Source organism: Zonotrichia albicollis, chromosome 1 (genome assembly GCF_047830755.1).
Source record: "Zonotrichia albicollis isolate bZonAlb1 chromosome 1, bZonAlb1.hap1, whole genome shotgun sequence".
Classification (NCBI taxonomy): domain Eukaryota; kingdom Metazoa; phylum Chordata; class Aves; order Passeriformes; family Passerellidae; genus Zonotrichia; species Zonotrichia albicollis.
The window spans coordinates 90,145,020-90,158,203 of record NC_133819.1 but is presented as its reverse complement, the minus strand read 5'-3'; the positions used below and the strand labels follow the sequence as shown (position 1 = coordinate 90,158,203).

At 44.6% G+C, this 13,184-nt stretch overlaps 1 protein-coding gene across 25 annotated transcripts in view; it reads right to left on the bottom strand.

The window, feature by feature from the left end:
- The window catches only part of LOC102071518 (poly(rC)-binding protein 3), a 502,832-nt gene that overhangs the window by 17,370 nt on the left and 472,278 nt on the right, over nt 1-13,184 (bottom strand). For 19 of the 25 annotated variants that reach the window (XM_074546639.1, XM_026791003.2, XM_074546643.1 and 16 more), the window contains one exon: nt 5,724-5,893. The exons of 4 other annotated variants lie outside the window; for them this stretch is intronic. In XM_074546639.1, the coding sequence (XP_074402740.1) occupies nt 5,724-5,893 (170 nt within the window). Of the gene's footprint in view, nt 1-759; nt 4,491-5,723; nt 5,894-13,184 lie in introns of those variants that run through there. 2 more of the 25 variants (XM_074546685.1, XM_014264265.3) reach the window with 2 other exon arrangements.

The window sequence follows — 13,184 nt, the reverse complement described above, 5'->3', positions numbered from 1 at the left end:
AAACGAAGAGAGGAAGAGGAACAAACAGGTTGGGAGGGTTCAGCCAGGGCGGTGGGGCCGGGAGAAGGAGGAGGAGGAGGAGGAGGGAGGGAAGGAGGGAGGGAAGGAGAGCAACCACGAAAGGGCAGGATCCAGGATTAGATCGGTGGACGAGGGGGACAGACAAGTGGGAGGGAGAAGGGGGAGAGAGAGAAAAAAAGGGAAAATGAGGGTCAAAGGAGGAACATGTTATGTGTTAAAGAAGAGAAATAACAAAAGGGTTTTCCATGATTTGATGGGAAAACATTACTGAGACTAAAGTTCTTTCAGAACAGAAAAAAAAGAAAAAGGAAGAGGGTATGGGGGTGTTGCTAGTTCATTTTACATATGAAAAAAAGAAATCTAAGGAATGCAGGTAATGGTAAAAAGATGGAAAAATGAAACTTAAAAGAAAACTTAAAATAATTATGAAGTTTACTCCCCAGCACTGGTATGGTGAATTTTGCTTTTCAAAATTAGGGTATTTTTGAAAGGGGGACGCGGGGGGTTTTGGTAATTTTTTTCAATTTGTCAGTTTTGTGACACAAATAGTACACTTAATCATTTTGCTAGGATGAGAGGAGACTGAGCAACAATTTGCTGCTTCCATTTAAGGCATAAAGTTTTGGTTGTTTTGGTTTTTTGTTTTTTAAGTGAGTTAGTTTTTCATTTCATTCACTGTGAGGTCAATGTGCATTTTTCATATAAAACAAACCAGATTAGCCAGTGTGTTCACTTCACTTTATACTTTCCCCAGACTTTTTTTTTTAATATCACAACAAAATATTTATGCAATCTAATCATAAGTAAATTAGTAAAAAGGAACACTGAAGAACACCCCAGCTTGCACAGCAGTGCTATCCTTCCTGAGCCTGCACAGTGGTTACAGTGAACATGACAAAGCTTTCCAGCTGACACACAAGGTACCACATGGATACAACAGACACATCCTCAGACAGACCCCACCAGCACCAGGAACTTCCAGACTGACCTGACCTCCAAGCCCAGGGCAGTGATGGGCTCTTGGGAGGGTGTAGGAATCAAACCACCCTCACTTTAATCTAACTCCACCCATCAGCAGGCAAGGTGAGTTTGGCCCATATACTTCTGCTTTTCTGTACATTTTCAGACATTAAAATACAATAATTCAAAGGACACACTGTTGTCTTCGTATGCCAAAATGTTTGCCTAGATAAATCCTCCCTTTGCCCATTTGCCTGTTGCAGCTTGTGCACTGGCTTTTCGGTTGGCAAATGACACAAATACTAATTTCAGGATGCTTTTTGCAGGTGACCAGCTGGGAGCTATGGCAGCCTAGCATAGAAATAGGACTATGGGTTAGAAAATCTTTGCTAGCTGTGATTGCATGTGTATTCCTAGTCAGTTTGGGGTTGTCTTTTTGGCAATTACTAACTTGTCAGGCTCCTGGGCTTCCTCCTGAGGTGAGCAGAGGAGCTGTAGCAGCTCCTTGCTTCCAGAGTGAAGTGCCAGCAAGCTGCTGGCTGACCATGCAGAGGACTTGGTGCTTTCTTCCCACACCCCATCAGGCTCAGGAAGGCTTCCCAGCACAGGGTTTGTGCTGGTCCCTGTTGGGAGCTGGGCAAGCAGGCTCGAAGAGCAGCTGTAGCCATGCTGCAGGCTGGGAAGGAAACATGGTCACCCCACACAGGGCTTGGAAAGGCTTCTCTTTTTCTCACCTTAAAAACAGTTTTGAGGGTAACAGCCCCATGGCCATCCACTGCAGAGAAAGGCAATGACCAGCATGCTGCCTGCCTCATGCAAGGATGCAAGGATCTAGAGGATACACAGGCAATGGGGACACTGGACTAGAGCTTCCCAAAGCACTGCTGCTGATGGTGAGTCTGAAGGACACCTGAAGTGGGTCTGAGATAGGGAGAGGAGTGTGGAGGAGAGAGGGAGATGTTTGAGCACCGAGCTCCTCTCTCCTCCACAAAGAAAAGAGGGCTCTTGGAGCATAAACACCTCAGCAGCTTTTGCTGGGAAGCTGGAAGGAGCACATCTGTGAGGAGCTGGGAGGGAAGGAGGGAGAGTGTATGAAATTCAGACTCCTTTGAGGGAGGTGAAGTTTTGGTTTTCCTACCCTGAAGTCTTTATATGTCCCCATGGATGAGAAACTCAGCTTTTCTAAGCAGAGAGAAGTGCACCCTTGTGCTGCTTGCCATCTACTCACACAGAGGGGCTTATGTCAATCAGAGACTCCAACTCCACTGTATATCCTCAACTTGGGGGTGTAGGAACTACATGTGATACCTTAGTATGTTTTGAAAAACTCAGTTTATACAGTTGGATTTTTAGTATTACTCAGTATTATTCTGGGATGGAGGTCCATAGAAAGGTACTGCATGACTGTGTTTCAGTGACTCCAAATATGTCTACTGTGCATTTTAAAAAACCAAAAAAATCCTTACTGATATAGAGGGGGGGGTGTTTGATCCTAAGCTTTTTCCTGCACTAGCAGGGAGAACAGATCCCACAGGCCAAAAAGCTGGTGTTGGTAGCAGCCATTCCAACTCCCTGTCTCTGGCTTACTCTCATAGGGATGACTGTAGCAGTAATTTGCCCTCTTTCCCATCTACTACTTGTGACAACTCACAAGGTGGGAGTTCATCAGGTTAGCTATCATCTCTCCCATACCAGCAGCAATTTCCCAAACCAACTGTGGATGCAACAACGTTGCATATGAAAGGGGATGAGGAGGGTGAGGCAGCCTTCATAGAGAATTTCACAGTGACAATTTTACACTGTCCCTCTGCAGGCCTGCACCTTCTGAATATATACACTGAAAGCCACATCCTGCATTACCTGAAACTGGTCAAGAGAAGAGAGCAGGTGTGGCTTTGGCAGTCCTGTTGGGTCTGTGAATCAACTTCTCATAAAAAAATACCTTCAGGAAACTGCCCTTCAACAAGGAGCAAGTGCTGCTGACTAAATTCATTTATAATCCAAAGTCAGATAGTACACAGAAAAACTAAACTGCAGTTCAATCTTAAAAGCAAGAAGATGGAATTGGGTAATGAAAATCTTGTTACTACAGTGGAGACAGTTAAAGAGACAGAAGGCTTTACAGAAAAAAAGACATTTCAACTGCAAGCAAGCTAAGACACGCTCTATTCATACAGAGGCCAGCGCTCGGGTAAGCAATACAGAATCAAACCAATACTTTATAAGATTTAAATCTCTGTCTTGATAAGATATGAATATATTTATATATCTATAATTTAGAATATACTATGTACATATCCAACACCAGATTGTAATAAAAGTCTTAAAGCAAGCTGATAAATTATTCTATAGACAGCAACTTTGGTTGGAGGATAGCTTAAAGACACACACAATATGTTTCAGGAATACTGTGGATAGATAAGTTTTTTACACCTTATGTTGCTGAAAGACATGGGTTTATGCAGAAATACTGGCCCTGGAAACCAATTCCCACAAACAATAGATCTTGCAGGGGAGGAAAAGATCTACCTTATGCTGAATGCTTATATAGCTGTTATTTCTTGTAATTATTATTTTCACATAGCAGATCACACTTTGGGCAGTCTGGGTGCTGTATTCGTCTCTTCCCAAAGCTGTTTTTATGCCACTGTCTTTAAAAGAGACAGGATCACCTGTGGCAGGTTTAGGAGGTGGCTCCCAGCACACAGAGGCAGCGGCAGCAGCAGCCTGGCTCTGCACCTCTGTCCTGCCCCAGCCCCTAAACCTCACTAGAGCAAAGCTCCCGCCTGCCTCTCAGCTGCTCAGCCCTCCTCCAGTGCGACTGAACTCACACTGCTGCTGTGGTGGCACCTGGCTGGACAGCAATGTCTCATGTGAAAGGACAGGTCTGGAACAGTGTCACTTCTTAAAATGAAAAAGCCACCTTAATTGCCTATGTTACCTTACAGCTTAATTTAGTACACATTACTTTAGGAGTCTTCATTTACAAATGAAGTCACTTCATCTAAATACAGTTCCAACACATGGTACATAGTAATATATGATGGTTTATTGTAGATGATGGTAACATATGACTTCTATCTAGAAATTTAACAGGAACAGAATACTTTGTTTCTGGTTTCACAGGGTATAGATAGAGATCCGTGGTATGTGACTGCTGAGGAGTTTTCTTCTTTGCGAAAGTATGTTAAAAGACCTCATATAGATCCCATTCCACCACAAGAACCATTAAACAGTGATCAACAGAAGTGTGAGAGTTCACAGATTTTTCTAAAATGAGTCAAAACAGTTTTGTTCACTAGAGTTTCTGTCTCTGGTGAGCAGCTCACTGCAACTCCATTAATAAGTACATTATTTTATTTGCATGCTTTAGCTGTCTTCAAGATCCTAAATTGTTATCTTCCGAGATCCAGATGCATGCCATATGGTGTTTGTGCAACTAAAAATGAAGGGGTCTATTCTCGTCTCGATGTGTGGGGAATCCCTGAACACCAAGAGAAGAACATATCCTTAAGGGTTAAAGGAGGGAACACATTTTTATTTGATTACAGGGCTTACGGAAGTGACTTATATTTGCTACAAAGAATATAAATCAAAAGAGCTGTAGGTTGTTTTAAGATTCTGGAAATGGTTTATCTCAGTTTTCACAGTGCCACCCCTACATGTATCTTTCCCTAGGAAGCTGCTTTCAGGCTAAATTATGAAAAGCAGTGTTTTTGTCTGCTGTAACACAGAGCTGCACAAACATCCCATTCCTCCACTCCAACGATCGCACTGGTGCTCTACAAAACTGGGATGGAGAGGAGGCTGGACCACAGGAAGCCACAGACCTGCTGTGACTGCAGCTCCCACATAAATCACATACTTTGTACTACCTTAACAGCAAACATAGTTAAACACAAAACTTGATTCATATCACAGTAATTTTGTGGGGGAAAAAAAAATAAAATAAAATAAAAAAAAGCCATAAAATACATAGCTATTCCCCTCCCCCACCATATGTTGCTTCAGTCCAGCATTTACAAGGAGATCTATGAGACAGCACTATATCCATTGCACTTTCTTCTCTACATAATTGCAAATAAAAGTGGGATCAATTTTAATATTCTTCTAAATAATCATATAAAAACTGTTAAGAGACCTAAGCCATCACCATGGCTTAGGTAAACAGCCAGTGCTTTCATTAATTCTGGGACCAGGAAGTGGAAAAGCAGATAGTCTCACCCTGTCTCATTAGGGAATGCTTCTTACAGATTTGTGGTGCTGTTTCTGAAGAAGTAAATCCTGTGCCTCTTCAGCAACCTAATGTCAGTTTATCAACTCTGAATGGCAATTTCCACTTGGTAAATTAAATCTATTTTGCAATCTGTTTCACTATATTTGCCATTCAGGATAGTAAAATGGGTCTGTTAAAAGTGTTTTTCCTCTAAACAATTTATGATTTTCATTTAATTTAATTTATCCACTGATATTTTAGGTGGATGCTAATATGAATATTCAGATTTTGCAGCTTTTTCATTCAACATGTAGCTGGAATTGCACCGGATTAAGCTCCTTTTCATGTCAGCCAACAGCAAACCCAGGTTCTAATGATACAGGCTTTACAAACCATTAGGAATTGAGTAATACTATGCAAAATGGACACTGCAAAGCAACTTTCTGGATCTACCCAGGACAGACATTTGCTGGAGAGCAGACAGAGCAATCTCGCAGAAGCATGATCACTTACAAAGCCAACTTACCTTGCATTAATGAGGTACTGTGCTAAGCTGATGTTTGCAGGGGATCCTGTGATTGTAACTTGTCGTTCTGCGGAGCCTTCTGTGGCATTAGCAATCTTGATCTGCGCTCCTGACATCTGCCTGATTTCATTTATCTTACTGCCTTGTCTGCCAATAATGCAGCCTATTAACTGGAGCGGGACAAAGACTGAGATTAGTGCCACAGACACAAGCAAAAACCACTTAACTGCAATCTGCAGTATTGCTAAAAAAATGGTTATGAGCAGCTCAGTAGCTAAACAAAAAGATTCTTGCTCTGCTGTTTGGAGGGAATCTTTGGTGCAGTCTATGGTCTCTATGATCATATGACTCTAGATCCAGTTTTGCTGCTACATGGTGAAGTCAGTATCTTATTTCTGCTGTTTCAAGAATATTTCACTGTCTCCATGGCAGAAAATGGCAGCGTGCTGTGATGCTGAAAAAACCAAACCACTTGCCAGTGGCAGCAGCAAGCCAAGAGCAGCAGCTGGAAGCCAGGCTGACCATCCAGAGCTGCTGTGTGTGGCTCTGCACCTTTCCAGAGCACTGACAGCCCTACATCTCCCTGGATACACGTGGCTCTTGCTTGGAGAGGTACTGTGCATTAAAGTCAGTGGGATTTACAGCTCTCTGACTGCAGGCAGAAGCAGGCATAGGAAGATACTGAAATTTGTCCGCCTTCTCCTTTAGAGAAACTTTCCAAAACTCTTGTGTTGTGAATAGAACTGAGCCTGAGCTCTGTGTGTGTGTGCATGTGTGTCCCAGGGTGTGTCTGCTCCAGCATGGGGAGCCCCAGGAACAAGTGGGCATGGAGCCAGCAGCTGAGGCTGAGATGTTTTGGTTTCTGTAAGGGTGAGGAGGGGAGTTTTTTCTGTGTTAATGAAGGATGGGCCCCGAGAAGCTCAGCCATGGCCAGAATGAGTAGAAAATGGAAACTTTGATCTGCAGGTGTGTTGATGCTAGGATAATGTCACCAGTTTTGCAGAAGGATATGCCAAGATACAGAGACTGCCCTTCCCCTGCCACTCTCCCTGCTGCTTCAGGCCCTAATGTGTTGAATACCCTTTGTGGTACTGTAGCCCTTGGAGTAACTGGCCAGAAAGATATTCACAGTTGTCCATGTTTTACCAAGAGAAGAAAAACCTCCCAATGCAATCCTTGCTTCACACTCAGGGACAAACAGAAAGCCAAAGTGGATACCCAGGTGGCTGAAACAAAGACCAAGTTTTGACAAGCATGAGAGGAGCAACCATGAGGGGGGAAAAATGGGGTGGCAGGAAATGCACACAGGACTTCCCATCCTGCTACAACAGGAGGGCCTTGCTGAGCTCCCTGTCCTCATCCCAAGGAATCTCTCAGAGTGTGTGACTACATGCCAGTGCAGAGGACTGGTGTGTGCTTCTCCAGGAAGCCTCTGGCCTGTCTGTGTGCACACCAATGTGCCTGCACTGGCTGTCTGTGGGCAGCACAGGGACCCCTAAGCCTCTGCTTCTGATGCCTCAGTCTCACTGGCCTCCAGGCTCTGCAGGGAGTGAAGCTGGTGCAGGAGAGGAGAGCAGCAGAGCAGGCACCTGCTGGGGTCACTCAGCAAGCTGCCACTTGTATGTGCTGGGGGTCCTCAGTGATGCCCAGACTGTCACCCAGGTGGGTCAGTGCAAATAATGTGCCATCTCCTAGACGAGTTTGAGTTAGGTAGTGAGGATTCAGTCCACACTGGTCAAGGACACTGGTGATGCTGGTGTCTGGAAGAGAGGTTTGGTAACCTTTGGCCTGAAGCTCTCCAAAGTCATTCTTCATTGCTGTGACAACAGGATGTTTGGACACCCTCTGCAAGCTGTGACACGGCCTGCAGCTCATGCAGAACACACAACTCCATCTGCCATGCAGGAAGGATAGCAGTGCTGGGGGCTTGGGCTCTCTCTGGGGAGCCTTTCTCATTACATGTTATTACACTTAAATTTGAGCAGTATCTGAGTATTCAAGAGCTGATGTGTTCTAGAAGTCATTCAAGGGACATTTAGTTATGGGGATTTTGTTTTATATAGAGACCTGCCTGAGATGCCTTGCTCTGAGATGGAATTGTCAAACTGCATCCAACCAAACACCTCTGGTGCATTTGGGAGAGGAGCCAAACCTACCACAGACTATACCAAGCCTACTATACACTGTAGTCTAATACTGTATGAACTAATAAATGTAATCAGCAGTGGCACAGGGTCCTGTTGGAGGCCTGTCACTTGTGGTGTCCCCCAAGGTTCAACACTGGAGCCAGTGTTAACGTGTTCATCAGTGACTCAGAGGAAGGGGCAGAGGCCTGCTCAGCAAGTTCCCTGATGACACAGAGCTGGGAGGAGAGGGTGACACCCCAGAGGGCTGGGCAGCCCTCCAGAGGGACCTCGACAGGGTGGAGATGGGCAGAGGGGAGCTGTCTGAAATTCAATAAATGTGGGGGCTGACCTGCTGGAAAGCAGCTCTGTGGTGAAGGACCTGGGGGCCCTGGCAAAAAGCTGTCCATGACCCAGCAGTGTGCTCTTGGGGCCAAGAAGGACAATGAGATCCTGGGGAGCATTAGGAATAAATAACACTGCCCAGAACAAGTGAAGTCATCCTGCCCCTGTACCCAGCCCTGGTGAGGCCATGTCTGGGGTGCTGTGCCCAGTTTTGGGCTACTCTGGACAAGAGAGACATGGAGCTCCTGGAGCAGGTCCAAGTGCAGGGCCACAAAGATGAGTAAAAGACTGAAGCACCTCTCTTATGATGAAAGGCTGAGGGAACTCAGCCTGTTCAGCCTCAAGAAGAGACAACTGAGGGGGGACCTCATGAATATCAGAATCTGAAGGGAGAGTGCCAAGAGGGTGGATCCAGGCTTTTCTTGGTGGTGCCAAACAGTACGACAAAAAGCAATCAATGGGCAAAAACTGATGCACAGGAAGTTCCACCTGGATGTGAGGAAGAGCTTTTTCACTGCGTGGGTGACCAAGCACTGGGACAGGTTGTCCAGAGAGGTTGTGGAGTCTCTCTCACTGAAGATGTTCATGAACCATCTGGACACAATCCTGTGCCATGTGCTGTAAGATGACCCTGCTGAAGCAGGGAGGTTGGACCAGACGGCCCTGTGGTCCCTGCAATCTGACCCACTCTGAGATTCACCCACTCTGGGAATACTTGTATTTAAGTATCTATAACATACACATATGTACATACACACACACAGAGTATGTACATGTACATGCATCGATAATTTGACTCTCTCAAGACTTGGGTGGAAGAGCTCACACAGATGTGCATCAAGCCCAGTAGTCTGTCTCTGACTGTGGAAGTAACCCATCCTTACAAGAAAAAAAAAGTAAAACCAGTGTGAGATATAAAATAAAATTTCTGCTGGTATTTCAGATTTCCTCCTAAGGCTTACAGACCACCTGAGCAGTAGCTGCTATCTCTACCTTTATGCTCCATAGCCCATTTGCCTGACAATTTCTTTTTGAACCTTTTACTCCTTTTGCTGTCCAAGGGCCATGGCAGTGACTTGCAGTGACTTGCAGAGCTTGCTGATGTGTTAAGTATCACCATTTGTTTTTACACCTGAAAGTTTCAGCTGATGTACCCTTCTCCTTGATCTGTGAGCATCAAGTAAAAATGGTTCCCTTTCTACTTTCTCTAGACCACCTCTGTCTGTCTTCCCCAAGCTCAACATACCTCATTTCTCCTTGTGCCAAAAAAACTACAAACAAACCAACCCTAAAACACACGTTCTGCTTTTTGCTTTTTTCTAGCTTTGCTCTGTTCTTTGATAAAGTTCTGCAGCCATGAATGGGAACAGAACTGAGTCAGGAGTCTGGACTCTTAAAAGGTGGGATTCTAAGGTCTGTAATTCCTCCCACCTCCAAATTACTGATGCTGATAGTTTCTCCCAACATACTATGGAATCTGTGGTTCAGCTACCTCTCTTCCATTTTTTTATTTTCTCCATAATGCTAAATATAAATGCTTCACAGATATATATAGATATATATAGATATATATGAATTTTCCTGTAATGCTAAAGCACTGACAGAGTCTAATAAAAGAGTTCAATGCTGCAGAGCATTGAGTGCCACAGGAAATGGCATGGAGATTTTAAACACTGGTGAAAAAGAATCTGTTTCCTTTCTTATAATGCAGTGCTTGTAAAAAGGGCCAAGAATTAGCCTCTGTAACTTGGTATCTGCTGTCAGGAGCAGACAGCTTGACCACAGGTACTCATGGATCCCCCTGGTTCCCTGCTCCCAACACAGCCAGTCCATTTGCTTTGGCAAAGCCTCTGCATTAGCTAAGCAAGCAGGTGCTCATGATGAATGAGACTCTTCAATCTCTTTTCAGAAAGACACAGGCTGAAACTCTTAGTTTCAGGTTTGGGTTGGTCTGTTTTCTGTTTTTTAACTAGAAGGTCTGGGGCAGAGTACTCTATAGGGGGAATATCTCCCTGAGGCAGATTATAGTTCTTTACAAACTTGCAGCAGGGCCTGGAAAAAGAAGTCTAAATACCCTGTATCTCTTAAGAACAATACAATAATAACTTTAAGAAATTTCCTTGCCACAACAATGCAAAATCTGGACCATAATAATTGCACAGACTTTGCAATAAGCCACATAGAAAACTGAGAAAACGTGGGCAGCTCTGAGAACATTTTGCACATGTGGATCCCACTCATTGGCAGGGAAGTGTTTGAGATACCATAGGGAAATAAAGGCAATTCTTCAGGTCTGCCATATCCATCTTGGAAGGATTGACACTTCTGTTTCTATGGCATAGTGATCAGATTTACAGCTGCCCTAAAATGTTCTTGGTGCTTTCTGTGGGGTAAGTTGCTTTCCTGTTGCTTGTCCCTGCCTCTCCCACATATATGCAAAATGTGCCTAATTTTTATGAGATGGATTTTTAAATTATTATTGGTCAGGTCATTTACTCCCAATGGATGTTTTGGGGTATTGACTTATGAAATCTCAAGACATCTATAATCTACACCCAAGGGTGTCACCTCTTCTTTCTTTTAAGGACTTGTTTATGCCACTTTATTCTGGGATTTAGGTGAAACACACTTATGCTGTGTAACCTGGGCAGCAGTGGAAGGACAGACAAGATCCCAGCAGGGAAAGAAAGGCAATCAAATGCCCCTGTAAGAGACTTTGATGATCAAAATGAGATACTATAAAGACCAAGGTGACTTCTGAGATGGACTGGGAGAAGTGTCCTCTTTGTTCTCTTTTTGGAGTTACACAGAAGTTATGAAAAAACCTAGAAAAACAAATCTTCTGAATTCATTATTTGGAAGGGAAGCCTCAGCTTTTAGCATGTGAAAAATAACTTTCTGTAAACTTTTTTTGTTTTCCAGTATCACTTTGTTATTGAGCAACAGGTTAATTGCAATTGCCAGCATATTGCATGAAGAAAGCAGCATGATTTTTTTACAGAAATTATTAATAACAGAAAAATAAATTTCTGTCACTGCCTAAATGCCAGAGGGAATGAGGAAAATTTATTTTAATATGAAGTGATTGTAAAAGGGTATTTATATCTATTTGCTGTACACTAGGCTAAACTCCCATCTCCTCATTGTCTTTATATCTGATTTTGCTCAATCATGTTCTTACTGAGGTATGCTTATCATTATCTTGGTCTTTAAAAATATATAAAAGTATGTAGCACATGTAGCTATACACTGATTTCTCTGGTAGCAGCAGAGCATGTGGGTATTTGCAGGTCTCATGGTGTTCTCATGTGTGCTGGACTTTCACACAGACAAGCACAATGATAATAAAGATGTGGAACTCGTGCAGCACAGGGGATCCCTGGAGCTGGAGCAGGCAGGGGACAAACCCCAGGCAGCTTCAGGGCTGCACTGCAGCTCTGTGCCTGGGCCTGCAGCTTCCTTCACCTTCAGCCAGATAAACAATCCCTGTGCCACAATGACAGCCTGTCCATCAAAACTGGCACCAGGAGATGTTTATTGGGAAAGCAAAGTCGAATTGCCCACGCAGGCTTTGCGCACAGCTGCTGCTGCCTCTCCCCCCTGACCTCCCTCCACACACAGCATCTGACTGATGGTGCCTGTGCCTTCCCACCCTGCTCCCTCATGCCTCATTTCTCTCTGTCTCCCTCATATCCTCATTTCTCTTTGAATCATTAAGGTTGTACATCACCTCTAACATCACGGAGCCCAGTGATTAACCCAACACCATAATTTCATCCTAAACCAAGTCCTCAAATGCCACAGCCACAATGTCCATTTGAACAATTCCAGATGTCCTTTTGAACACTTCCAGGGATGGTGATTCCACCACTTCCCTGGGCAGCCTGTTCCAATGTCTGACCATCCCGCCAGTGAAGGCATTTCTCCTAATATCCAGTCTAAACCTCCTCTGGTACAGCATCCTAAGACCATTTCCTCTTTTCCTATCATCCACTTGGGAGAAGAGAACAACCTCCACCCACCTACAGTCTCCTTTCAAGTAGTTACAGAGAACAATCAGGTTCCTTCTGATCCTCCTCTCTTCAGGCTGAACAACCCCAGCTCCATCAGCAGCTCCTCATGGGACCTGTGCTCAGACCCTTCACAAGTTTCATTGCCCTTCTCTGGACTTGCTCCAGCACCTCAATTTCTGAACTGTGTCTTTCCTGAACTGTGGGGTCTAAAACTGAACACAGCATTTGAGGTGTGGCTTCACCAGAGCCAAGCACAGGGGGACATTCACTGCCCTGGTCCTGCTGGTCACACCACTGCTTACAAAAAAAAATACATTTTTGGCACTGGGCTGCCTGGAGAGCAGCCCTAGTGCAGCTGTGATGGGGCACAGTATGCATGGCCACACTGGGAGACCCCAGGGAAGGCACCGGTGAGATTCCCAAGCAGCTCCTGCTACCCAACAGGACAAGAGCCAGTTCTCCCCTCTGCTCTGCAGCCCTGGGCATGCACACACACAGAGGGGCACACCGGGCTCAGGTGGCAGCACTGACCTGGTCCTCTAATGCACTCCTTGACACCACACACACATCAGAACTCCTCTCACCACCTGGAGAGCTCCTGCAGGCTCTTCCTAAGCCTGACCCCACTTTAGCCTTGGCTTTGCTCCTTTAGCAGCAACAGCAAGACATCCACTGTGTAGCCATAAAAACCTTCTATGAGAATCATCGGGCAGATTCATGTTTGCTGTTCATGGACAGTGCTGAGCTGGGAATTTCACACCTCATGGATGAGAAACTGATGGTTTAAAAAAAATTTGTATGGCACTACAAGACCCAGGGCCAACCTTCTCCCTCCCTTTTTCTACCATGAACCCCAAAAGAAGATAAGTCAGAAGAGCGACCTTGGATTTATAACTCTGCTGGCAAGAACAACATTTGTCTGAAGGGGAAATTAAGAAACTTGTGCTGTAAGGATAAAGAAGGTGCTCCTAAAAAATTCT